Here is a 26,848-nt window from a genome sequence, read left to right as displayed (position 1 = left end):
CTTTGATAAATAAAAAATACTAAAATATAAAAACTAAAATAAAATAGTACTCCCTCCGTCTGATTAAGAGTCACACGTTGATCGGGCACGAGTTTTAAGAAATATAAAGAAAAATTGGTTGAAAAAGTTAGTGGAATGTGTGACCCATTTTTTTATATTGGTTTTATAATAAAATGTGAGTGAATTGAATTAGTGGAATGTAAGACCTACTTACTATTTATGGTAAAATGAAGTGTGACTCTTAATTAGGAACGAATCGAAATGAAAAAATGTGATTCTTAATCGGAGACAAAGGGAGTAATTGTTAAAAAAGATAAGATGGGCTTCCCATAGCTCTACTCCTAGAACAAATAACTTGTGCAAGCGACATATGGGCCATGGGTTGTATACAATCCCATTACAACACAAGGCTTTCAATATTCAATCAACATAGATTTATAATGAGAGCCCAAACTGTGGAAAAGGATATTACTACTATTAGGTAGCATAAAGCGAGTTAATTAATTCTGACAATTAAAAGTGGGACAGGTTTTGATTTAGTTATTAATTCGAAGTTTAAGGATGAAAAAGAGGCTACGTGTTCTATTTATATCCACTCTAGTGTGACATCAAACACAATTAGAAAATTAATTAATTAGTTAGGGGGGTTGGCCGATAGTATATTTTCTAGAACTAAAGATGACTAATCAAGAACACATTGCACGAGAAAAGTGAATCGAATGGGCCAATGTCATATTCCTATGATAGGATATTGATACTTTTAATATAGTGAATATCCCTTTAGTTAGTTTAAGATTAAATAGTCTTATTCCCCTTTTACATTTGTTTTAATAATTAGTTATAAGTGCATTTTATTGTTTAATTATTAATTTTACTAATTCGTCAATACGGTGTATTAAAAATGCTAATATGTTGATATTAAAATATTAACATGGTATATTGAAATGTCAACATAGACATTTTTAATATATTGCATTGATGAGTTACATTTAACGACTTAAAAAATTAGCAAATATGAATTTTATTTTTATTATAGTTTACAGTGGAATAATGCGTAAAATGTGATTGTTACTTATAAAAATATAATAAAACAAATAAATGTATAAGCATTGAAAAATAAAATATGAGATTTTTAATAGTGGGAAATACAGTAGTATAGTATATCAGACAGAACAATTCTTACCCATTTCTCTTATTTTTACTTGTTTTTTTTAATTCAATTATTTATAATTTATCAGATATTTTTTCAAAAAAAAAACAAAACAATAATTAAACAAAACTACTTGCTCAAAATGTAGAGTGCTAATAATACAATAAAATAAAATACTTAACATGTAAACCTCAATTTTCATTATTGAGATATTTCGTTTAAATTTATTGAGATATTTCGTTTAAATTTATTGAGATATTTTCAAGGCTCCACCCACCGTTAGCAACCTACATTCATCTGAATCTGCTGCCACGATTCACCTCTACAAACTTTCTGTTCCCCACAAAGCAGCATTCTCTCTCCTCCTCTCTCTCTCTCTCTCCCTCCATACGTAATTGTTTTTTTTATTATACAAAACCATGAATGCTTCTCTCTATGGAAATCGAAGCACAATTTCAGATCGTGCATCTCCGTCTTCACTCTCCTTTTCCCCGATTCCACTTCTCCTCGCTCATCGGTTCAATTTTCTCCTTCTGCGCCGCGGATCGGTGATTTTGACCTCAGAATACGAGATGAAGGTATGTTACAAATTAAATTGCTACTTTCTCGTTTGTACCTCCAATTTTATACGATTTGAAATGCATCAAACCGCTTGCTGTTTCGATTGCGGAATTATGCGCAGAGTGCTTGCATTCGTACGATATGCAAATACGCACATGCAAATGCTCACACTCTTAAGGATCTGATTCCGTTTTCTATCTCGTCTGCAGTGATAAATCCTTTTCCCTTTCAATAAGCTATGGATTCGTTAAGCTCAAAGGTACTATACCTATTACTATTTGAATTGCTAAAATTTGCTATAAATTCTTCTGTTTAATCGTTTTTGTTATCATTTACACTGCCTTTAGGGGGTGTGGAGAAGGAGATACGAGCCTTTTGATAAATGGAACGTAGCGGTAGGGAAGGATCTGAACAGTAAGTGCACTTGTAGATTTGAGCACTAAATATGTTTAGATTGCTTTGGTAAAATATTTAGCAATAATAGCTGAGATTAAATAAGATAGGGGGTTCGAAATTTGAGATGACACACAATTACCACACAAAAATTGCACAAACTCATTGCGGTTGGGTTCATGTGATTGGAGTGATGAGATGTGACTCGTTAAGGTTTGTGTTGTTATCGGCAGCCTCTGATGAACACAATAAGAAATGAAATTGTTAATGTGTGTTACATTTTACTTTAGGTTATATCATACTTATTTAATACTCCCTCCGTCCACAAAAAATGGAGCACAATTACCTTTTTTGGCCGTCCACAAAAAATAGAGCAAAATCATTTATGAAAAGTTTTAAACAAATAATAACCCTACACATCATTCCACTAACACTACTTCTCACTTACTTTTTCTCATTCTCTCTTACTTTTTTCCTTTCTCTCTTACTTTATAAATTCTACATTAAAACCCGTGCCATACACAAATTTTGCTCTATTTTTTATGGACGGAGGGAGTAACTAAACAATTAGAACCTTGTCTATGCATTTTATGACTTCTAACTCCCAAAATAAAATTGTGATGTATATATAATAGACATAAGGAAAACAGCAAAAAATTTTATTTGAACATTTAATGTCCTAAAACAAAAGACTGAGGTTATTGGGCCGATTTTCTTGTTTGTGAATGCTGTAAATTTTAATTACGTGTTCGGATTAACATTTTAGGCACATTAAGCATGCTATGCGATCCTCAATATTATGGTTGGGTAAGGGCATCATCTTCATAAATGCTAGGACTAGTGAATGTATATGGTGTTTTTTAAGGGGTCATTTACATTTGAGGATTAGGTTACAAGATAAAAATAGTATAGAGGCTAGTCCCTTGTATACTAAGGTGGCGTTGGAATATCACAAGGCCCTTGATAATTTTATCATTTGAACTAATTTTGTTTGATTCATATCCCCTTTGAAAGGTTTGGTAGTATTAGAGGAATCCCAATAATGGTGATAAACATACTCAATCATGAATTTTATCAAGCATGAAAGTAATCACCCCTAAGAGTATTGATAGCTTGATTATAAGATGTTTTGTTGATTGCATATGAATATTGGACAATCTTATTTTTGTTTCTCTTTTGCCTTTTACTTTTCTCCCCACTATTGAATCCTTTAATGTGTTCATTTGTATCGGACTTGGATGCACTTTTCTTATTTTGGTTATAGGGTCCTAAATATCTGTGCATGTTGATTCAACATGTTATCATCCCACTCCGCTCTATTTGGTAAAGTGTGTATAAGTAAGTCTAAAATTTCCACATCTTTCAAAGAATTCTCTCTGAGTGTTGCTACTTTCTTTGATATGTTTTTGTATGTAAGAAATAGAGAACCTATGATTGCTTTGCAAAGTTCTAAATATCTCTCTACCAACAATTTTATTTTAGATAAGAGTGCTAACATTGCGCGCTTTGCTAAACCACTGCATATAATTATTATAAGGTGTAAATTGGTGATGCATACACGATTTCAAATTTATAATGGCTCCGGAAAGAAATTTAGAATGAATTTAAATCATATCTTGTGAAATAAGGAAAGTCTGTGCTCGTTTATTTCGACAAATATTGTTATTAAAGAGTAATACAAAGGTTTTTCTCTTTTATAGTTGGTCTAATACCATACTCCATGTGGTAGCTTAACTTACTATTATTACTGATAATTATTTAAATCAAACTTGAGGAACTTCTCCACTGAATTATCCCAACATCAGTATTCCATGAATGCCACCCCTCTTGATCTACATAAATGCCTTCTTGAGAGTCGCCTTATCTCCCGTGCAGTGGTTCGACTTACAATTAAACTTGTAAAACTCAATCTCATGTAACACTCTAAGACTTGGTAAACAATTTTGAGTGCTAAGCGAATCAGATTATTCAAGTTTTGTAGAGTTCTAGAGAAATCGAGATAGGTGTCTGTAGATTCTGTTGTAGAATCTACGGTGCTTGTACACTTTGTTCTAGAACATACATGTGTCCTCTGGCCATGAAGTGGTTTATATACAGAAATTCAGGTTATTTCTAATGCGTATTATGTCAAGCCCATAGGAAACATTGTGAAGTGGCTGTGCTTGTCTGAATACTTACTATAGTTTGGGAGTGAGAAATATCTTGCGATAGAATTGATTCCTCGTCATTCTTTGAGAAATGTATCATAAATGAATATTGTTTGAAACATATTGAATTACCTTCTTCATCATGTTCATAAAGAAGAGAGCTGAAGCATATTAGTCAAAACCCACATCGTAGCTTGAAACATTTAGAGTTACAAAGACTATTAAATTACCTTTATTTCTCTGTCCTTTTCCTCCTACCTTGCTTCTGATCATGAAATTTGTGGGTATGGGATATTGTTATTGAGAAAATTGTTTTGTTCCTTTCCGACTGGCCGACTATCCTCCACCTGGACTTCAGAATTGTGAATGCCTGAATGGTGTTACCATACTTCTAGTAATATTTAATAGCACATTGAAATATTTTTTGTAGTTTTGATGATTAAAATAATATCTACGTTTTCTTATGATTAACATTAAACGAAAGGTGGTTCAAGTGGTAAATTTCTCTTTGCAAATGGCCTTTAGGTTTTCTCTGTGTACTTTATTTTTGTCCAATGGAGGACTTAGTGGTCTTGTGATATTATAATTCTGTGTAACTTTAGCCCGTTAAATGAATATGCTGAATCTGGTCATGCCTTTTTTTGTCTTCATTACCTCCAGATGTAATCGTCTGGCTTTTCCATTTCAGGAATTCCAATGATGTAAGTATTGTCTAATATGTCTCCCACGAAACTTCTCCCCGCCTTTCATGGAACCTTCAGCATTCCCTTCACCTGTAAGTAACATCTTACGTTTAGTTCATACATATACTGTATTCACCAAAATATATTTGATGCTTCACTGATTGCTTGCTCCATCAATATGACTTTCCAACTGTGTGGCCTTTCTTGTTTTTAGTGAGATTTTTGTATCATCCTTTTTTGGGCCGTTTAGCGTGAAAATCAAGTATCAGTCAAAGTGGGTAGTAAGACATTTCATCTTCCAATGTATTATTTTCTTGTAGAGCATGTGACTTCTAGTTTCTAAGGACACAAAAATAATGAAAACTATCCTTGAACGGTCAAATGTGCATTACTGATACATGATATTAGATAAAACGATATGCTGAAGCCTAGTAGGTGTTGGCTCAATTAGGTCTTCATGTTGAAATCTGCATATATGAACCTTGGCATATAAACTCAAACTTTGGTCTTGAGATTCTCCTGTTATGTGCAAAATATTCACGAATGCAGTTGATTCATTGATTACAGAGGACATATTTAGGACCTTGTGAAGTGCACATTCATCAAGAAATATGGAAATACTAATTTCACTTTATATCTCTTAAGCTAGTAGAGAAATTAATTTATGATTGCTCTACCTCATAGATGCACGTAAACCATGAGACCACCACTCTTCTAGTCTTTTGCAATTCCCAACATACTGGATTACTACCTATATTTGTCTTGTGATTTTTATAGTTTCAATGTTCCACTTCAACTACATTCAATCTGATAACTTGTTAATCAATATATATGTCCTTTTTCAACTACTGTTGGGTTTTTTCAGCAAGAGAGTTATTTTTGAACTTTTGAAATATCAAAATAAGAAAGAAGTTGACTCCAACACAATCATTTCTTTTATTGTGAAGACTTGAGGCTTCTTTCTTTACAGCCAGATTTCTGATGTTTGAGAGATGCAATTCCAGTACTCATGTTTTTAATCCAAATTCCAAATAGTAGCACTCAGTATCTTTGCCTTTTAACTATTGTTACATAAGATTCTAACTGCTGTCTTCTCGTCATCAATGGTCAAGTGAACATTCTTGAAAAGTAATTGTCCTTTTGATAATTCGTTTGCAGTCTGCTACACCTTATCTACCAATCCAGTATTGGAAGGCAGAAACTAGTTTGGTGACTTTTAGGTTTATATAAACAAAACTTACTCTGACTTTGTAGCTTCATGAATTGTTTGTTGTGGCTGGCAAAGCTGGAGGCATATACTTGCATCTGGGTCGTCTCTGATGCATAATCCTTCAGTCATGAATGAATTAGTGTCTGCTCCAGTTGCATCTCTTGTTCCATACACCTGAAATATAAGCGCCATTAGGAATTTTATCACCCAGAGGATATTGATATATAACTTTTAGTTTTAAGCCCGCGACACTACCTTCTTATACAAATCCATGTTTTCTTGGCGAATTACTGTTACCTTCTTCTGCAAGTCTGTATTTTCTTGGTGGACCAGGTTCGCCTGCAACAAACTCAGGAAGATTAGTGCTTTACATCTTTCTGCATTAGTGAAATAGCATTCTTGAGTGTGTGCAGTATCCTGGGTCGACCTTCTGATTAAGCTCTTCAATCTGATCTATTAAGATATGGTCCTACAAGGAGTAAAAATATATATAAATTGGTTGTTAAAGATCATATTTGACCAATCATGCTGTGTCAGAACTCAGAAAAGTAATGTACCTTCCTCATTCGGACAGCCCGTAGACTCATCTCCAGCTGGTTTTCTAAGTTCTGTAGGTCCTTGACATTTAAATCATTAAGCCCCTCGCCAAGTAACAGCCTGCAAGAATGGTAGATATTATTGGATAATAATAACAAAGACTGCCATTTTGTTATATTTTTTCATTATTGGTACTGCATCCTTACATATATATGTCCTTGTTAGTGTGTCATATGTACCTTTCTGCATCAAGCATAAGATTTACAAGTCCAACAAGTATAACCAAATTGGCAAATGTTCAAGTTTAAAATCATTGGTTCGATCATTGGATTGCTTGATGCCTGATGCACTATGATCTGGGAAGGGGCACAGTATTATATAGAAGTCTTGAAAAAGTGTATTGCGTCTTTTAGGTTCCATAGCTGTCAGAAATGAGGTTAATGGCATCCTAGGAAGTTTATTTTAGGCACTGAGTCTCTTTGTTCAGTTATATTGCTTATGCGTTTTGGCTTCTTATTCTGTCCTTGTATTCTTATTTATTTCTTCCTAATGCTACTAAAAAAATAAAAGCTTTTATGTTTGTTTGAGCTTGAATTGCATACCTAATACTTAAATGCTATCAGTAGAAACCATTCGACTCAACAATGAAATATATTCAATATGCAATGAATGTCATCCCATGAATTCAACTGTGTTAAATATCATTTCCAAAGCCGATTGATGAGAGAAATATACCGGTGGTTATCTTGCAACTTCTGTAATTGTTGCCTCAGCATATTAACTTCACTTTGCCAATACTGTGAAGTTCAGAATCATCATTTGTTATGCTGCCGAATTTGAAGCAGCAAACTCTCTAGCATTTTTTGATTAAGGCAAAATATATGCTTTGCATACAAAGATACAAATAACCTGCTGACTGGCATTGGCTTTCTTGTCTTCCAGATGGAAATGATAGAATGAAGATGGTTAAAGAAAATAAACACAGAAGATAAATACCCTAAAAATGAGGTCCACTGATACACCACATTTTCCGCAACTCTACTATCAAAAGATACCAAATCCCACATAAGCTCAACTAATAAACCTGATTTACACCTATGCAAACTGGCCAAATTCCAACCTAGAAATAACTATAACTGCCAACAAAATTACACTTAATTAATAATGGAATAACTCAATGAAAAATATATCTTCTACTTAAGCCCTCTCGTGCAGACCTTAAAAATGGTACTCTATCAGCCCTGCCCACAGACAGTCTTGTTCTCAAGGCTGAAGTTCGGAACTGTCCTCAAACACCTTCATCCATCTAATTACACTCTCCTCATTGCTCATCCCCTGCGCCACCTTTCCACCATCCCTTTCCAGCTCCCCCCTTTGCAACACTTCAGCTGAAAGAAGTGAAGGGCCAACCGCCAACAAATCATCTGGTAATTAGCTGCTGTACTGGCTGCTGGCTTCGCAAGGAAAAATGGAAGATCAGATGCACCCTTGAAGCTGGTGTCAGCTTCCAACGACATCTCACCACACCTATCCTAGGTTTCACCTCAAACAGCCTAAAGAAATGGGGAACTAGCCTACCATTGGCTGCTGCAAACAGTTTCCTCTGCTGTTAAGGAGGAATATTATATATACCTAATCCCGTGTTGAGAACTTGACATGCGTTGGTGCTTGTTGTCTTCTCTCTATTATTTGTTGTTGCACCCTTCTAATTGGAATTTTAGATGGTCTGTAACGTCATCCATGTCCCAAAACAAATTCAGTAGCACCTACTCTCCCTCACAACAGCCACATACTCCACCCTTTAGGCCTTTTGGGACACAAAAAACACCAAAGATTTGTCTCTAGACACCAATTCCATAACTCTGTATGTTTCTGTGTCAATCTGTTCTTATGGACCCTTCAACAAGTAAATAGAAAAGAGGGCCCCATTTTCACTCTAACCGGGTGTTTAAGCCCCCCAAAATTGAAAAATGTCCACACCTGGAAAAACAATGGATAACAACTAAAACTCAATCCACACCCTCTCAATGAGGTGGCCTCGTGCTTAAGTCTAGACTTTTGTCCTCACACATTCTGTTCAGAATGGGCTGTAGGCTATCAGAAAATTTTCAATTTGAGCTCAAAATGGTAGCTTAATTTTCTGGTCTCGAGCTATGTGTCTAAATCAATATCAATATTATCAAATATATATAATTAAAAGGAAAATGCCTGACAAATGACATCAACAAGTTTGGCAGTAGGTCCGAAATGAACAATCCCACTTTCATCTTCATTAAGTTCCCGGAATTCCATCAGCCCAAATTTGTCAAGATCACAGGTAAATCACTAATCACTGGAATGGTCAAAGAAATGGGAACAATCAAGCATCTGGGTGGTGTCAACCAAACCAACAATTTCACCATTATAGTCCAAGCAAAAACAGTTATTGAAGACGTACACTTGCGTGCTGTAGGGATTGATGTCTCTCTGGTCATGAGAAAGTTATTTAGTTGAAGTTTACGTATAATAGGCTTATGAAATGGGAACAATCAAGCATCTGGGTGGTGTCAACCAAACCAACAATTTCACCATTATAGTCCAAGCAAAAACAGTTATTGAAGACATACACTTGCGCGCTGTAGGGATTGATGTCTCTCTGGTCATGAGAAAGTTATTTAGTTGAAGTTTACGTATAATAGGCTTACGAAACTGTGAGGAATGTACTAGGGTCTAGGAGTCCGTCATTCATATTTCGTAGTGGTAAACCACTTTAAACTTCCTAGCTGGAATTTTAGAAGTGCTGGAAGTAACTATGCTTAAAAGCTTATCCAAAAGCTCGAGGTTGGCTGCCGGGGACAAAATATATTAGCCTTTTGATGTGTATTATATTTTTAGTAGATATTATCTTATTAATCTCTGTATGCCATTGTAATTGAAAATTGTTCATGATTTATGCAAAAATCTCAACTTCTTAATCTACCATTGATTATTGTAAAAGTTAATATTACTTTCTTTTTTTCTCTCTCTTATGACATAATTTTTTCTTCCCTTAACTTTTTTGTGTGAAATTCATAGGATATTACACTCTCTGGTTCATAAGATCAATGCTCTTAATAGAGAGAGGTACACACGAGCAAATGAGTTGGGCATGGGAAAATCATCCAGGTTTTGTGTATAATGGTACAAGACTGACATTTGGCCAGGAAGTTTACCTTGACTTCAGAAATTGAATTCACCAACTGGTGAGGTTCCTCTTTTGCTTTGTTGTACCTTTCAATCACCGACTTCATACTGCATAAAATCAGCATAAATATCAGATCTTGTAAGTTATAATGGTGTTCCTTGAATATGTAAGGGATATTCATTGTAGTAAGTCATGCACAATGATAAATGCATGACTTACTACTATGAATATCCCTTACATATTCTAAGATTGATGATTATTGCTCGATTCCTGTTAAATTCTTTGATCCACATATATAAATACTCTTTTGATTAGTTGCTGAAAAGAAACCATATAAAGGAACCTAGGTTGAAGTGTCATTTTGTCTGCATGAGTGCACCAAGAATAATTTTTTCGGTACATGAGTATGGTAGTGAAGAAATAAGCTTGTTTCTTCGATTAGGCGTCTCCTATTTCTGTGTTCCCAGAATGAAAGAGTCCAAGTTTATACAAATAGTTTTGTTCTAGAACATCTATTTATAATCAGTAGTATGCTCTCCTCTCGTTCTGTTTGGTACGTCTATTCTCAAGTATGTAGCAACTTGTATATGTATTTGAGGTTTGGAGTTTTGGACAGATAAAATCTTAGATATATCCGTTGGCTGAATAGCTTTAAATCTTGTACAGATTTTGAAATACTCAGATCATTCTGTTTCCGGCTATACATGTCATACTTAGTATAATTTGATTCTATCTTTTAACAACTTTTAGCTTCGTCTATGATTTTATTTTCCTCGATAGCCGGTGTAGTTTTGAAGCTCTTATGAACTTAAGCAATCACGAGCCTTTTGTTATAGTAATAGATGATATTCAACTAGGTGAGATGTTGAACTGACCCTTTTCATCCTTCTCCAAATGATACGTCACCTTAACTTCATTATAAAAACACTAAGTCACACTATATCAAAGAATACTAGGTTGGTGGCATGGAATTCTTTAGCTTTCAATTATGATACTATATAAGATGGATTTGTTCCTTATTGATGCCTTCAGTTTCCCCTGATGTATTTCATGGAAGTGGGCTCCCTTAGTTTAGCCTCAAACCCCGTCCTACAAAGCAAGAAGTGGAAATCCATTGACCATTCAATCTTTCGAGGTTGTTTGATTTTACACTATATAATGTGCCCAATATATCATTCCATGATCATTCTGACTTTCCAAAATTGTATGTGAATGTTTCTAAACTATATAAATTTAAATAATATGAGGATGCATCTTCCCTCCAAAATAGTACTCTCTCCATCCGATGACCCAATTTTTTTAGTTTATTTTAGTTTTTTCCACTCAAGATGACTCAGTATTAAAACTAGAAAGCTCTCTCTCTTACTTTATTTTCTCCACCTAACAAAGAAACTAAAACAACATAAACTTCATAAACTTCTGTGCTGCCCAAGGAATGAGTTTTAATAAATGGCCCAAGGAATGAGTTTTAATAAATATAGACTCTATTGTGGTTGGAGAATAACTCATCCCTCTCTCATGAATTAATTTCATGGATGGACCTGCCTCCTTTGGACGTTTGAAAATAAGTGCTTGATCCTATGTTTAAAGTGAGGTTCCCATTTTACTAACTTATTTTCCCATCTGTCTTTACAAAGTCAAATAATTTTTTAAAATCCGTGCCGAGTTAAAATAAGACTACAAATGGCAGATGGTGGGAGTAACTAGCTATAACTTTATTCAAGTTCTACTATCCATAACAGGCATCGACTATGTAATCAACACCCACAAATGCTCCACTTTCCAAGTGAGCCGCAAGTATTAAAACGTATCAATTGCATCGTCGTCGAAATAGCCTTATCCTCAAGGTTGGGTATGAAACTCAAACATTTTGCATGGATTAGTGAAGGCTCATACTCAAGTTTATAGAGAAGCCCAAGAATAGGAAGGAATGAATGTTGCACATTAAGCCAAGAAAATAACGTAACCCGTAACTGTCGGCAACCCTAAAAATTCTTGGTGACCATGTCCACTCTTTGAGATTTAGAAACAAATAGTATTCAGAGTATGTGTGGGATTTTGACAAGAAACTTTCGATACGAGTTGGTAGGTTGCAAGCACTAGAACAACATGGGTTGGTGTGTTGCACATTGGAACGACAACCATGGCAGGGCGACGTGGAACATAGGTCAAGGGTCTAGATGTAACCACGAAGTTGGAAGAACACTGAGGGCTAGGAAGGAAGCACACAACCAATGCAACTAGAATCATGGATTTATTTTCTTGATTGCCTAGTTACAACTTACAAGCCATTACCACGCATAAAGGTCAAGACCTAGATGAAGTTTTCAAATTGAGTCCTATTGTAGGCCTCCATAATATCCATATATGAGTTTAGCTCTTTCATCACTTTTTCTAAGGCATCGACGCAATTAATCAAGTTTCGTGTGACCCACCATTACTATCCTGCTCGCCGCACCAAATTGTCAGAGAAAAGAAGCTAATGGAAATTTGTTAGACACTTAGTAAATGAAATTGAAATATAATTATTGAAATAAAAGATAACTCGTTCAGAAGTTCTTATTTCCTTCATAGAAAGCCTCTCGTTTGAAAGGTCTTCTTTCTTTCATGGGAAACCTCAACAAAGTTGTCCACACTATAATACTCGAAGATAAAACCCTTTCGACATCAAGGACATCTATTTATATCTGTAGAAAGAAGAAATATAACATGTGTTGGAAAATAATAACTTGAACTTTATATTCTAGTTCCACTATTTGTAATTGACGCCTACTACTTGTGACCGACACATTACTACATTACTACTACAATTCTCCAACGTTGGTGTAATTCGTGTGTATATATTGCACTATGAGGATGAGGGATACGTTGCAAAGGTGTATCTCGATTGTTAGAGGCAATATGTCCAATCTACGAAAGAGAGTTATCACCCAGGGTCTCTTGCCAAAGACTCGATAATTAGAGGACAGAAAGCCCTACATATAGGGGTCTAAGGTAAGACAACGAGAAGTATGGATAAGTTCTAACCGTTATATTTAATGACCGTGAAACATCACCTATTTGTAATGACCATTTACCTATACCTGGTTCAACCTACGATATGGGAAAGAACCACCTAAAGAATACTCAAAACAGAGTTTATAGATATGCTCAACATTATTACAATTTACTACTCCATCCGCCCCGTTTAAGATGACACGTTTTCCTTTTTGGTTTGTCCCAACTAAGATGACTGATTTCCTTTTTTGGTAACTTTCTTTCTCCAATTAATACATTCAACCACTTTTTCTCACTCCAATTAAAATATCCATCTTTCTTCATCTCTCTACTTTAATACTTACATCCACCTTCTCTCTCCAATTAAACACTTTAACCAATAACTCTTAAAATCCCGTGCCGGCTAAGCAATGTGTCATCTTAGCCGGGACGAAGGGAGTATATGACAAAAACAACAATTACTTGACTAAGAAGAAATCTAACATAATCCGCAACATGAGTAGGTGGGCAGGTACTCTTACGAGGTAGACTCGACCATTTGTTGGTGGTTCTTGCATATGTTGATGTACTCGTAACAAAGAGGTTGTTAAGGAAGAAAAGGGCAGAGTGGAAGACTTATACTTTGAAGAAATGGATTGATGTTTCATGTCACATGGACTTGTAGGTTTGTGTCGTCAATTCTTCTCGTTTCTCTACTTTTTTGATTTTTTTTTTGTATATGCACCTTCCACCCCACGAACATACATCAATAACTTAATTGGTACAAATGTGCTAGGACAATCACAATATAGAATATGTTCTTTAAGAGAATCATACTATAAATTAATCCACATAGATATGGATGCATGGTTTCAGTTTCAGAACCATAACCATCTCACGGGTTGAGCTGGAATCGGTGTACATTTAAGTAGGTGCCATGTCCATTTTTTAAAATCGTAATCGACTTAGTTTTGGCCTGAAAGTGGAAATTTTAAAAAATTGGCAAAAATTGAGGAACACCAAGTTGAAAAACAGTTAAAAACCGTAAATAAATCTGCCAAAAACATTGCACCATTAGTTTTGGCCGGAAATTGGAAAACTGAAAAAAATGTCAGAACCAAGGAACAAGTTGACAAACATTAAAAACTGAAAATTGAAAAAAAAAATGGCAAAACCATGGAACAAGTTGACAATGACAGCATTAAAAACTGTTAGTAAATTTGCCAAGACATTGTAGTACATTTCAATTTTGGAAACGAACTTATTACCATTCTAATTTATTGATCAAACAAATTTGAAATTTCAATTTCCAAATTTTTTTCAAAGAATGTTGTGCTTATAACCGTTGTATAGTTAGTAGTATTAGTAATATAATAATATACACTTAAAAATATAGATTTATAAGAAAAAATTAGTAATGTATCGGTTTAAATGTGGTACATGTATCCGAGTTTGCTTGTGCACGGGCCCTATTTTATTTCACTCCACCATGATTTTGTAATTAATAGCTAGAAATCATTTTACACTAAATATAAAATAATATAACGGAGTGATATTTAGAAGTTAAAGCATGATATACTCATGTATTAGAGTATTGATGTGAACTAAATATTCAATCTTTTACTTTTGGTTTCATGGTTTTTATTGTATTTTAGACTCATAAATGTGTTACTAACTACTTTCCGTTACTTTCTATCTTAGCTCAACGCATGGGCCATAACCGTAGAATGGTTATTGCATGGTCCGTGGAAGTCTTCTATGCATTACCATTGAAATTGCCAAGAGGGAAGCACGTCCTGTGCTTAAACTGATGTTGTAACACGGCCCGTGCAAGTCAAGGGGAGTCCATGAGCACTTGTTCGTAACATTGTCACGAAACACACCTTTGAGAAAAGACCATGTATGACCCTTCAATATTTGGAATAGCCGACTCTCGGCCTGCGAGAGTGATGCACGGACCTTGCATGTATGGTTGTTCAACACACAACTCGTGCCTTAGACTTGTCGATTATCAGCAAATTAGTGAGTTAAAGCGAGAGAAGTCAGTTTTACACATCATTCTATTGATGAGAAAAAATAAGAGAAGTCTAGGAAAGGAAGAGAAGAAAAGGAGAAAGTGATCCACCACCATCCTGTAGATTAAACGATGTGGACTAGAAACTTCTAAAAGATTAAACCGTACAAGTTCTTTATTTTTTATAAAAATAACTAGAAACTTCTATGAGGTTAAAATATTGATTGATTGCTTTCTATAACATTAAAGAAAGAAGCTGTTTCCAATATCGTTATCTAATTATCTTCATTCGTAAGAATATTTTGAGCATGCAAGTTGATTACTTCAATAAATATATTGTAGAAATTGAGAAGATTTAAAGGTAGCCGTACTTGCTAAAATTGAGATACCGACATTAGCAATTAACGATGAAGATAATCACATGATATAATTTATCCTCCAAGCTTTGATGCTTTCGAGATTCTCACTGGATTTTCACATACTCAGAAGCCTATTTAACCCATTAATTTAGGGATGATTGGGTTATGTTATACTAGATCATAATTGAATTTTGAGCTAGATGTACTCCTTCCTTCCTAGCTTAAATAAGACGTTTTATTTGACATTGCATTTGGCATAAGAATTAAGAAAAAAAGAATATTTAGTGAGTCAAATGAGTGGAGAGAATAAAGTACTAGTATAAGAAAATAGAAAGACAATATAAGAGAAAATAAGGGTAAAATTTTGCCAAAAGAGGTAAGAGTCAATTAACTTCGGATGTCTCCAACAAGAATACGAATCGATTAACTTGGGACAGAAGGAGTAGTAAGTTCGAGTTAACTAATTGCAATACTATTTTACGAACTCTGAATTTGGATCGCGTGGCCCTATAATTATATCGATCAGTACTCCATATTTGAATATTGTGCAATACTATAGATTTATTATTATTGAATAAAAGATTATAAACACTAGTCATATATGTATACTCACAAATAAATTGGGTATACTATTTCATTATTCTATTTCTTCAAACAAAATCCTAGCTTTTGAGAGTTGAGGAAAAAATATATTGAGATGTTGAGATTCTTCTAGACGTCATCAAATATATGCAAATGTCAAATGCTATACTAGAAATATAATAAAATTAGAAAGGATCAATAATAGTTTCTCATTTACCCTCACGGTAGTGGTGAGTCGAAGAGTCTTAGTAACTAAACTACACGTTATCTAAGTATTATGATAATATTAGCAAGAATGCTAAGAATTGTGTTATTATTTGTGTATTACTCCCTCCGTCCCGAATAATTCGGGTCATTTTGATCGGACACGAGTTTTAAGAATTGTAATGAAAAGTGGGTTGAAAAGGTTAGTGGGATGTGGGTCCTACCTTTATATATTAGTTTTATAATAAAATGTGAATAGAAATGAGTTAGTGGGATATGAGGTCCACTACTAAAAATGGTAAAAGTGAAGTGGGACAAATTATGTGGGACGGACTGGAATGGAAAACTGAGACGAATTATTCGGGACGGGGGGAGTAATACTCAAGTACTCAACTTAGTGAAACATCCATAACCGTTCCCCAACTTTTTTTGTACATTTGATCGCTTTTTATGTGTTGTTTACATGAGTCTAAAATTATGTCTTGGGTAATATAATCAAATAAACGTGTATAGAATAAGAACATGTTCATATGGATTTAACAAGAGCGGTGTTCGTTTGGTTTATAGCATAACATTCATCTATACGGCGGACTTTTAACATACAACTTATGTGCGGAGGGACAACTAAACGAGAGCAACGCTAGTTTACCAACGAAATTGTTGTCGTCGGTAATATTCACAAAAATATGTGCATATCTATATGTTTATGTGAGTTATGTAAAATCAATAACACACACTAATATACATGAGCTTTAATTAAGCTGTTAAATTAGTAGTATTAGACACTTTATGCTATCATAAAATAACAAAACGCAATACACGTGAATCACCTAAACAATCTCAGCAGATCAAAACGCACAAAATCATAGACTTCTCAGCTCAATCGATTCATCTCAAATCAAATCAAACACATCTCAAAAACCACACCAAAATTCACAGCAACGGAAACCAAACAAATCACACCAAAATTCACAATTATTCTGGAAAAATACGAAGAGAGAGAGAGATTAACGAAGCAATTACCTGGCTGTGCTTCCGAAATCGTACAATTTCCCGGTGCTGGAGAAGATGATGAGCGCGACCTCCGCATCGCACAGAATCGCGAGCTCCTTCGCCTTCTTCAGCAATCCATTCCTCCGCTTCGAAAACGTCACCTGCCTGCTCGTCATATCGTCGATCCTCCTTATCACTATCTTCCCCCTCCCCATTTCTCCGCCGATCCGCAGCTGATAACATCAATTTCTCCGTCAAATCGGGGAAAAATGCACCGGAAGAACTCGAAACGTCAACGCGCAGATTGCTCGCGGTTTGCAATCGATTGCGTTTCCGCCTCTCGAAAATTGAAGATTCGAAAAGGCAGACTTACTTGGAAAAGCGACGACTGGAGCTGAGCAGTGATCTACTCGGAAATGAGGAGAGAGAGAAACGAAAAAGAGGAGTGAGAAATTTCAATTTTTGTCACATATCGCTATTTATGGAAATTCGTGGATTTGGAATAAGAGGTTTTTGGTTTGAAATGGAAAAAACCGCTTCCCTTTTAACCAAACCGGTGGTGGTTTTGGTAAATGGACACGTGGACCAATGGGAATGCGGAGACGGTATAGACATATGGATCAGTGACGCGTGTTCCATATTGGGAAAGTTCCCTTTTTTGGGAAATGGAAAGTGATTTGACATATTTGACCTTGGGTACACCAGTCTAATCAGGTGTTTAAATCATATGCTAATTCACGAAAACATCATGAAATTTAGCTAAATTCAGGTAGGTCCCACTAATTTTATAGAAATATTTATTTTCGGCATTAGATTTAAGAAATTGTGTTAAAAGTAAGTTAAGTGAATGACGAATAAAGTAGGAAATGAAATAGGTAGAGAGATGAATAGAGAATAAAGTACTCCCTCTGTCCTATTAGAAATGAAACGTTTTTCTATTTGGTCTGTTCCATTAAAAATGAAACGTTTCTAAAAATGGAAACAATACTCTTTCTACTTTTTCTTCTCTCTTACTTTACTCTCTCTTCATTAACTCACAAAACAACACTACATAAAATCCTGTGCCGAAAAGCAAACGCATATTTAATGGGACGGAAGGAGTAAGAGAGAAACTAGTTTGTGCTTTTTACCAAAATATGAAATGACCCAGCTATAGTGGGACGACCAAAAAAGGAATATGACTCAGCTACAGAGGGATGGAGAGAGTACATGTAGTGCTCCATTCGTCTCTCTGTAGTAGAGACATTTTTTTTTGGATGAAATTTAAGAAAATTTGTTTTAAGTGATTTAAATAATGGAGAATAAAGTAGAAAGAGATCAAGAGAGAATAAGGTAGGGGTAAGTAAAGTAGAGATCAAGAGATATACTCCCTCTGTCTGCCATTAGGAGTCTCATTTCATGACGGCGTGGGTTTTAAGAAATGTTAAGGAAAGTGGGTGAAAAAAAGTTAGTGGAATAAAGTCTCACTTGTATATATAAGTTTTAAATGAAATGTGAGTGGAATGACTTAGTGGAAGGCGAGACCTTATTACCATTTATGGAAAAAATGAGCCAAGACTCCTATTCGCGGACGGACTAAAATGGAGAAACGGGACTCCTATTTGCGGACAGAGGGAGTATAGTTTTTTGCCAAAATAGAAAGTGACTCGGCTACAGTGAGACAATCCAAAAAGGAATATGACTCAGTTACAGAATAACAAAGGGAGTATAAAATTTGGTTAATCTTTGGTATATCCACAAATTTGGGAATCAATAGAAAAAATAATGAAGTTTAAAATTTGGTGAAGACTATCCCATGACAATTTTTTCAGTAAATTACTCCTTCCTTCCCAAATTACTTAAAGAGTTTTTGAGAAGTTCTTTTGGCCACTGGAATTTAAGCAATGATGTTCAACTTTGGAAATGTGTGGTAATAAATTAGATTAAGTGATTGAATGTGTTATTTAAATATTGAATTTAATTTCAAATTTATGCATTTATATTTTCAATTATCACAATATTTTCTCAACGACAACTCCCTCTTCTTCCAATATGGATCCGTAGTGACGTAGCGTAAGGGGTGGCCGCGATGGTGGTGTTGACCGGAATTCAGTTCTATTGCCGAAAGGCCACCAGAGAGCCCATATATCGTTCCATAACCTCGTCATGGTGGGGTGGTTTCAGGACGCACCCGCTAGCGGACGTGCCAAACCGAGACGTCGACGGGATGAGGATGCGGTGGGGACTAAAAGTTGTGCCAAAATAATCAAATTTAGTTAATGTAACGGTAACAAGGGATCTAATCAAGCATGAAAATCACCATTTTAATCCCTAATTTTTATCGTCAAATACAAGTTGATTTGTTACTTTTGCTAGATAAATTTATGGTCCACTCTTTGAATCACGCATATGGCCAAAATCAATGATTTTTTCCTAGCAAATTTATAATTTGTCACCGGGATTTATACGAACATATTATCTAAATATGTATATGTGACTATGTGAGCATCACCCTTATTTTCTTTCATTGGATCACTCATTCGAAAATCAGTTTGTTCCCATTGTTCTGCCTTCTTAACGTTAGCATTTTAATTTTTTAATATTTATATACTAACTCCGTCCACCAAAATTTGTCCCATTTTTCTATTTTCGTCCGTTCCTCAAAATTTGTCCAATTTTTTAATTTCCGTCCGTCCCCCAAAATTTGTCCCATTTCACTTTTAGCATTTTTGGTAGTGGGCCTCATATTACACTAACTCATTCCCACTCACATTTTATTACTATAAAACTAATATATAAAAATAGGACCCACAATCCACTAATTTTTTTCAACTCACTTTCCATTACATTTTTTAAAACTTGTGTTGGATTAAAGTGGGACAAATTTTGGTGTACGGAGGTAATACTTATTTTGATTCAAATACTTATAAAATCATTATTAACTTTACGAATCACATAATGCTCAATTTGTTACGCATACTTCACACCAACCAAAAAAGCACGATTTCTTATTTTTTAGTTCAAGTAATGTCCAACATTAGCCATTGCTTTTGCACCAATATTCTCTTTGCCTTAAATACTTCTTTGACACATATTTCTCCCTTCCAAGAGTAAAAATTATTCAATACCCAAATATGTATCAATTTACTAAATTAATACCTAATTTCAAACCTTTCAGGGTCGTTAAGAATTTAAGCATCATACATTCAATCTAACAAAGACTATTATTTAAAAAAGCAAAAATCTTGATTTCTTTTTATTTGCTTTACTTTAGCTTAAAAGTTAGAATTCGGCCCAAATTCAACATCTTGGCTAGTATATAAGATGACTAGAATTAAAAAAACTCACAACATTTCTTTCGTGATTTTCGTACACAACAATGTCAAATGCAAAACTCCGGTTGCATATTCGAGAACGCCATGTAAGTTTCGCACACATATATATATTTACAACAGCGGATTCAGAAAATGGAACTCGTGGGTCAAACACAACCAACAATGTGTCGGTCGACCCCGACTCCACCTGGATCCGCCATTGTATATATACATATATATGCACTTACAAAATCATGTCATATTTTTTTATTTGAGTTGGGAAATCAAGTCATATTTGGTCCAATATAATTAAGATGAGTTATGGACTACTAAATTAATTCATAGACAATATTTGATTTTTGAATGAAGGTGGTGATGGATAATGGCATCATTAGAGTCACACTATCAAAACCAGATGGCATTGTGACTGCAATCAAATACAATCACATTGACAATGTGCTAGAAACATCCAATGATGAATCCAACAGAGGGTATTTTCAATTTATTTATCTTATTTTTCTCTAATTTTAGTAGTACTATTTTTTATTTTAGAAATTTTCATCATAGTAAATTTCTTATTTCAGGTATTGGGACTTTGTTTGGAGTCAACCAGGAAGCACTGGAACAACAGGGACATTTGATAGGCATGCATATTTTTGGATTTTTTTTCTGTGTCCAAAAAAATTTAATAGAAAATTAAAAATTTCATCTAATTATATAATACATGATTCAAATAAAATTAACTTTTGAAAAAAAAAAACAGAATTCAAGCAAAAAAATTTGAAGTTGTTGTGGAATCAGAGGAGCAAATAGAGTTATCATTCTCAAGAAAATGGGATACATCCCTTCAGGGAAAGCTACCCCCATTAAACATAGACAAAAGGTACATTAATTTAATTCAATATAAATTCAAAACTCATGTATTATTATAATCAAGTGAAAATTTATCATTTGTAACTTTGGAAATAAACCTGCAGGTTTGCACTGCTTCGTGGCTCATCAGGGCTGTATTCGTACGCGGTGTACGAACGGTTGGAGGGGTGGCCCGGTTTCAACCTTGACGAGACAAGGATCGCGTTCAAGCTGAGGAAAGACAAGTTAAGAAATCGAGTTAATTTATTTGTTCGTTTTAATTTTAAATAATGGTTTTTCATTTACCTCGTGGTCGCATCGAATGAAATGGACAGGTTTAGGTATATGGCAATGGCAGACAATCGACAGAGGTACATGCCGTTGCCGGACGACAGGCTACCGGGACGAGGACAGCCGTTGGACTATCCCGAAGCGGTACTACTTGTCGACCCGATCGAGCCTCAGTTCAAAGGAGAGGTTAAACTAGTTACTACTTTATGACATTATTATATGCATAATTTTTATCTCTACCTACTATTTTTATTTGAAAAATATATTGTATAGTTTGAAATTAATATTTCACTTTATTTTTAGTCTAAATGTTAATTTAACTACAAATTGTACAAACTAGAAAGATGGGAATAAAACCATGATAAATTAAAAAAAATTGAGATATAAGCAATATAATCACTAAATATTATCATAAATTTCACAAATTCAAATATAGGATAAATTGATAAAATCAGTAAATGAATGATATGCTACATACCTTATGTGAGCTCCTTATGTGAGCACCACTCTCGTTTGACACACTTTTAGTGTTGTTCGTTTCGATTTATCTATTTAGTTTAATTCTTATACATTAAAAAATGTTATTGCAATTTTTAATTTCATAAAATTCATAAAATTAAAGCTCGATTTGCTCGTTTTCTCTATAATTTCAAATAAATGAATAAAATAATAAATCAAGCTTTGATTTTTATGAATTTTGTAAATTTAAAATTGCAATAATATTTTTTAATGTATTAGAATCAAACTAAATAGATAATCAAAACGAAAAACGTTAAAAATGGGTCAAACGAGAGTGGTGCTCACATAAGGAGCCCATATAAGGTATGTAGCATATCATTCCTCAAAATCAGTAAAACTTGAAACTGATCAACGGGGACGACGTTTATGAAGGTGGACGACAAGTATCAGTACTCGGGTGACAACGAAGAAGTGAAGGTCCATGGGTGGATTAGCATGGATGATGGTGTGGGTTTTTGGCAAATAATGCCTAGCAATGAATTCAGAACAGGAGGCTCTACAAAGCAAGACCTCACCTCTCATGTGGGTCCCACCACTCTTGCTGTAAGTAATGACCTTATTTAACTAACACTCTATTGATTTATAAATATTGCAATAACTATATATTTAATTCAATTAAAATGATGTGTTTTTATGTTTGTGTGTGTGATATTTTGATGATCAGATGTTTGTTAGTGCACATTATGGGGGTGAGGATTTAGTGGTGAAATTTGGAGAAGGAGAGGCATGGAAGAAAGTGTTTGGTCCAGTTTTCATTTATCTTAATTCTATAAAACCACAAGGTGAAGGAGAAGAAGAAGACCCTCTTTCTCTTTGGAAAGATGCCAAACAACAGGTTTGAAAAATCAGTTATTATATTTTTTCTAGTTATAAGTTTTAGGATGAATTTTCGATTTTTTTAGCGTTTTATTTAAAAATGTCTCAACCTAAGGGTGATTGCTATTTGGTCCTTTGTCCCGTATTCTTTCGCACCCTTTTCATCGTCGTTGTTGGCTCTTGTTGGTGTGATGTGATTGTCTATTTGTTTCTAGTTAGATTTGAGTTTCCTAGCTGCATGTTTTGTTGGATATTTTAGTGTAATTGAGTTAACTTGATTGATCAGTATTATCATAATGATACATCATATAAGTATGGAAGTGCGGATATTTGAATTCATTATGATGGACGGGGGTCCGGGGGCAGCGCCCCCGGGTAGCGGGGTCCAACGAAGTTACTGTGTAAGAAATTCATCCGAAAATGTAATTTCTGAAAGTCAAAGGACTAGTTTGCAATTTCGGAAACCTTTTGAAAATTAGTTATTTTCGGTTTTTCCCTCAACATATGCACTGGTTCATCTACAGATGCCCTGGTTCATCTTGTTAAATCTGATCGATTCTTTTAGGTTCAATTATTCTTTCTCTAACATCAACATATAAAAGTTCTGATTTCTCTGAATTGTATCCGATAAAATATTTTGGTAGAACCACCGAAATTGATTTGATCTGAAAGTGATATCATCACGACTTTCAGATTATCCGTTTTGTTCAATATTCTAAATCTCCCTAACATGTTTTTATTCAGGTTGCCTTATGTTGCTTGTGTCGGTGTTGAGAAATGTTTTGTTTCATTGGCATTTATTTCTATTGTCTTTGGTCTTCTCTTCGACCTGTTCGATCGGGCTGTGTGTGGTCTTTGTAAACGACCTCGAAGTACACAATGTTTCAATTTTGATTTCAAAATGTCCCACAAAAATCTAGAGTTGTGACATTTTACTTAAAATGATTGGACAAAATCGAATAATTTAATATAATGGAAAATGGAACAGGCATTGGAACAAATTGAGAGTTGGCCTTACAATTTCCCAGCGTCGGAGGACTTCCCAAAATCAGCGCAAAGGGGTAATGTTAGCGGCACATTGCTAATTAAAGACAGGTACCACTATGCAATAATCGATTTTTCGAAAATTTCTTTTTCGCTTCTGTATTGTATCTATGAAATGTGTGACGCGGGTGAAAATATTTAATTATGTGTTAAATTTAATGGTACGATCGCATTGTTTACATTACATCACATCAAATTCCGGATTTGCCACTGTACTTGTGAGTTTTTGGTAAATTGAATTGTGAAGTAATTTCACAACATGCACTAATATACATATAAAATATGGTTTCAAATTGAGTTCGAAATTAAATTTCATGTATAGGTACATGAGTGATGGTTATGTGGTGGGAAATGGTGCTTACATTGGGTTGGCTCCACCAGGAGAAGTTGGGTCATGGCAAACAGAAGGCAAGGTGTGATTTACTCATAATTCTCATTAATTGGAACCATTATATTTAGTTTGTCTAATGAATTATAATATACTAGAATATCAAGATTATATAAGCCTCACATATGTTGCCTTATACACCGAACCAAACCCCACTTACCTTACATAATCAATATAGGACAAGCTAGGCCACCACTCTAAGTCGTTGGTCTCTCAATAAAAGCACCAATATTATAAACTTTACTTCTCTTGACATACGTTATTGATGTCAAACATGTTTCCTTGTACTAAAGTTCGCTAAGAGTTAGTAAAGACATTTCTCCCCTCCACTAATAAGTCAGGGATTCGAATCACCCCAGCATGTAGACGTGCGTGTGTATGAGTCTATACTTATAAAAAAAAGCGACACAAGTTAAAATTTTGGTATGAATTTTCAGGGTTATCAATTTTGGAGTAGAGTAGATGAAGAAGGTTATTTTAGCATCAACAACATCAGAATTGGAGAGTACAGTCTGTATGCTTGGATGCCAGGATTCATTGGAGATTTTAAGCATGATCACAACATTATCATAACCTCAGGTCCATAAATTGACCTATTATTTCTTCTCACTAATCATTTTGACAAATAAAAAGGAATATAAGCGTGTGTTAGCATAGTGGTTGAGTGGTAAATGCTCGAGACAAAGGTTTCAGGTTCAAATACAACGCTCTTATGGGTCTAAATCTGTCACATCTGATTTTTCTCGAGAATGATGTAGGATGCAACATTGATATGGGAAAAATAGTGTACGAACCAACGAGGAATGGACCGACCCTATGGGAAATTGGCATCCCGGATCGAACTGCTCAACAGTTTTACGTTCCCGACCCTAATCCCAAATACATCAACAAACTTTATGTTAATCATCCTGATAGGTATTTATATTATTTTCATTTATTTTTGAAAGGTTTTTTTGCTCTCTTTTTTATTAACTTCTATTGTGTGTTTGCACACCATATTTTTTGTTGAGCGTTGCGTAATACATAAAAAAATCTTCGCATTCCTAATAAACTAGGATGATTAAACTATGATTAATATTTTGTAGGTTCAGACAATATGGATTATGGGAGAGGTATGGGGAATTATATCCCAATAGCGATTTAGTCTATACAATTGGTGAGAATAACTGCACAACAGATTGGTTCTTCGCCCACGTCACCAGGTACGAACGCGTGCATGCACGTGCAAACATACATATAAATAGCGTGCATGCTCTTTGTTTGCAAATTTATCGTAAAAAATAAGCGAAAAAAACAAGAAAATTATGATAATTAATAAGCAAATTAAATTTGCAGGGTTTAATTAAATATGAACTTTGATAATGCATAATTATAAAAGATTATGGTTAGTTAAATAATTTCGCTCGACAAATTTGGCCTCAGAATTTATTTTTTAATTAAAAACTACCTTTTCAAAATATAAATATCTTATTATCCATTTTATTTAAAAAATAACTATTTTTCTTTTCATTTTTCGAAATTTATAGAAAATACCAGAATTCATATAAAGCAACGACATGGCAAATCAAGTTCAAACTCGAAGCCGTTGAACCAAATGGAAAATACTACTTGAGATTGTCACTTGCATCTGCAGCTCAAGCTGAATTACAGGTACCATTTTAATTAGAAAATTTTATTATTAAGTTTGTTTTATTTATATATTTTTAATTAATTTGTGCCTTTAAATGTAATTTCTTAAGGTACGAATAAATAATCCCGACCAAAATCCAGCATTATTTACGACTGGATTAATAGGGAAGGACAACGCAATTGCAAGACATGGAATCCATGGCATTTATTGGCTATTTAATGTGGAAATATCAGCCAATTTATTTATTCAAGGAATTAATACTATTTATTTGACACAAGCAAATGCGACTGGTCCATTTCAAGGTATAATGTATGATTACCTACGTCTTGAAAGTCTCAAATAGTGAAATAAATCATGGTAATAGTCTCTGCTCTTAGTTTGGAAATTCTTAGATGATTTATTTGTTAAAAATTGTAAAATGCCAATTTATATCTATTACTATATACAGTATGTTACATCATTTGTTTTATTATTCATGACACATATTTTTTTTTCAAATAATCCCATATAATATGACCAATTATGCATCCAACCACCATCGGTTTATATTATTGGGTCTTTTTTTTTATTTCCTTTTTTGCCTTATAATTATTTGTTTAGGTCTCAGTTGAAGTTTGGTTTCTTGTATATAGAATTTACTCTAAAAGAGTATAAATAACATTACATCGGATTTATCATTTTAAGAGAAAAAGGTCAATTCAAATTTGAAAAAAATAATATCAATCGGATCCAATAATCCAAAAAATCTGAATCGAACTGAATATGTTAGTCTTGTTCAGTTTAGTTCAGTTACTCATATTACAAATAAATTTTCCATATCTAACACAGACCCCACAAACTTAAATACTTAATAATTGAGCAAATTATTTTACCAATTGAACAACGTTTTGTTAATTGTTACTCTTTTTTATCTGTCAAAATTTGACACACTTTATCCTTTAAAATTGGAGATATTGATCTTTAAAATCGTGAATTTTGATCAAATTTTGATATTTTCACAAACTTTTAAATTGGTCTAACGTATTACAAACTTTACATTTTAT

The 26,848-nt window shown here is 34.2% G+C and overlaps 2 protein-coding genes and 1 long non-coding RNA gene across 5 annotated transcripts; 2 read left to right on the top strand and 1 right to left on the bottom strand.

Annotated features, from left to right (window-relative positions):
• The first annotated feature begins 1,443 nt into the window (after nt 1–1,443).
• LOC125222292 (uncharacterized) lies at nt 1,444–14,875 on the top strand. 2 transcript variants are annotated; one of them, XR_016129042.1, is made up of 6 exons: nt 1,444–1,728; nt 1,921–1,970; nt 2,059–2,125; nt 4,940–5,026; nt 9,736–13,505; nt 14,522–14,875. It is a non-coding gene; the product is annotated as an uncharacterized LOC125222292 (long non-coding RNA). The 2 variants fall into 2 exon arrangements; XR_016129043.1 differs by lacking the exon at nt 2,059–2,125.
• Nucleotides 4,907–17,481, bottom strand: LOC125222291 (MADS-box transcription factor 23-like). Of its 2 annotated transcripts, none has more exons than XM_048124812.2 (9): nt 17,346–17,481; nt 17,003–17,205; nt 9,873–9,951; nt 7,417–7,478; nt 6,702–6,801; nt 6,572–6,613; nt 6,400–6,483; nt 6,176–6,318; nt 4,907–5,024 (listed from the first exon to the last, which is right to left on the bottom strand). In XM_048124812.2, exons 2-9 carry the CDS (start codon nt 17,185–17,187, stop codon nt 5,021–5,023), a joined length of 699 nt encoding a protein of 232 aa, XP_047980769.1. In that variant the 5' UTR covers nt 17,188–17,205; nt 17,346–17,481; the 3' UTR covers nt 4,907–5,020. The 2 variants fall into 2 exon arrangements, with proteins under 2 accessions (XP_047980769.1, XP_047980768.1); XM_048124811.2 differs by lacking the exon at nt 4,907–5,024 and adding an exon at nt 5,258–5,453.
• A 2,820-nt stretch (nt 17,482–20,301) lies between these two features.
• On the top strand, nt 20,302–26,265 carry LOC125219145 (uncharacterized). The gene is made up of 15 exons (XM_048121031.2): nt 20,302–20,372; nt 20,635–20,756; nt 20,850–20,909; nt 21,029–21,148; nt 21,243–21,362; nt 21,453–21,594; nt 22,300–22,470; nt 22,592–22,762; nt 23,732–23,838; nt 24,110–24,200; nt 24,613–24,754; nt 24,934–25,090; nt 25,261–25,377; nt 25,702–25,825; nt 25,915–26,265. Exons 1-15 carry the CDS (start codon nt 20,331–20,333, stop codon nt 26,146–26,148), a joined length of 1,920 nt encoding a protein of 639 aa, XP_047976988.1. The 5' UTR covers nt 20,302–20,330; the 3' UTR covers nt 26,149–26,265.
• The last annotated feature ends 583 nt before the right edge of the window (nt 26,266–26,848 follow it).

Source organism: Salvia hispanica, chromosome 1 (genome assembly GCF_029641045.1).
Source record: "Salvia hispanica isolate PSC_SH4W2 chromosome 1, Shi_PSC_v1, whole genome shotgun sequence".
NCBI lineage: Eukaryota > Viridiplantae > Streptophyta > Magnoliopsida > Lamiales > Lamiaceae > Salvia > Salvia hispanica.
This window is presented reverse-complemented; position numbering and strand designations above follow the sequence as displayed.

Bases quoted from the DNA above. Each gene is read 5' to 3' on its own strand.
- LOC125219145 (XM_048121031.2), top strand. From the start codon at position 20,331: ATGTCAAATGCAAAACTCCGGTTGCATATTCGAGAACGCCAT. The intron at 22,763-23,731 runs GTTTGAAAAATC...AAAATGGAACAG, and splicing joins GGAAAGATGCCAAACAACAG to GCATTGGAACAAATTGAGAG. The intron at 24,755-24,933 runs GTCCATAAATTG...AGAATGATGTAG, and splicing joins CAACATTATCATAACCTCAG to GATGCAACATTGATATGGGA.
- LOC125222291 (XM_048124811.2), bottom strand. From the start codon at position 17,187: ATGGGGAGGGGGAAGATAGTGATAAGGAGGATCGACGATATGACGAGC. The intron at 9,952-17,002 runs GTAATTGCTTCG...GATTTTATGCAG, and splicing joins GATTTCGGAAGCACAGCCAG to TATGAAGTCGGTGATTGAAA. The intron at 6,802-7,416 runs GTATATTTCTCT...CCATTCTTGCAG, and splicing joins AAGTTGCAAGATAACCACCG to GCTGTTACTTGGCGAGGGGC.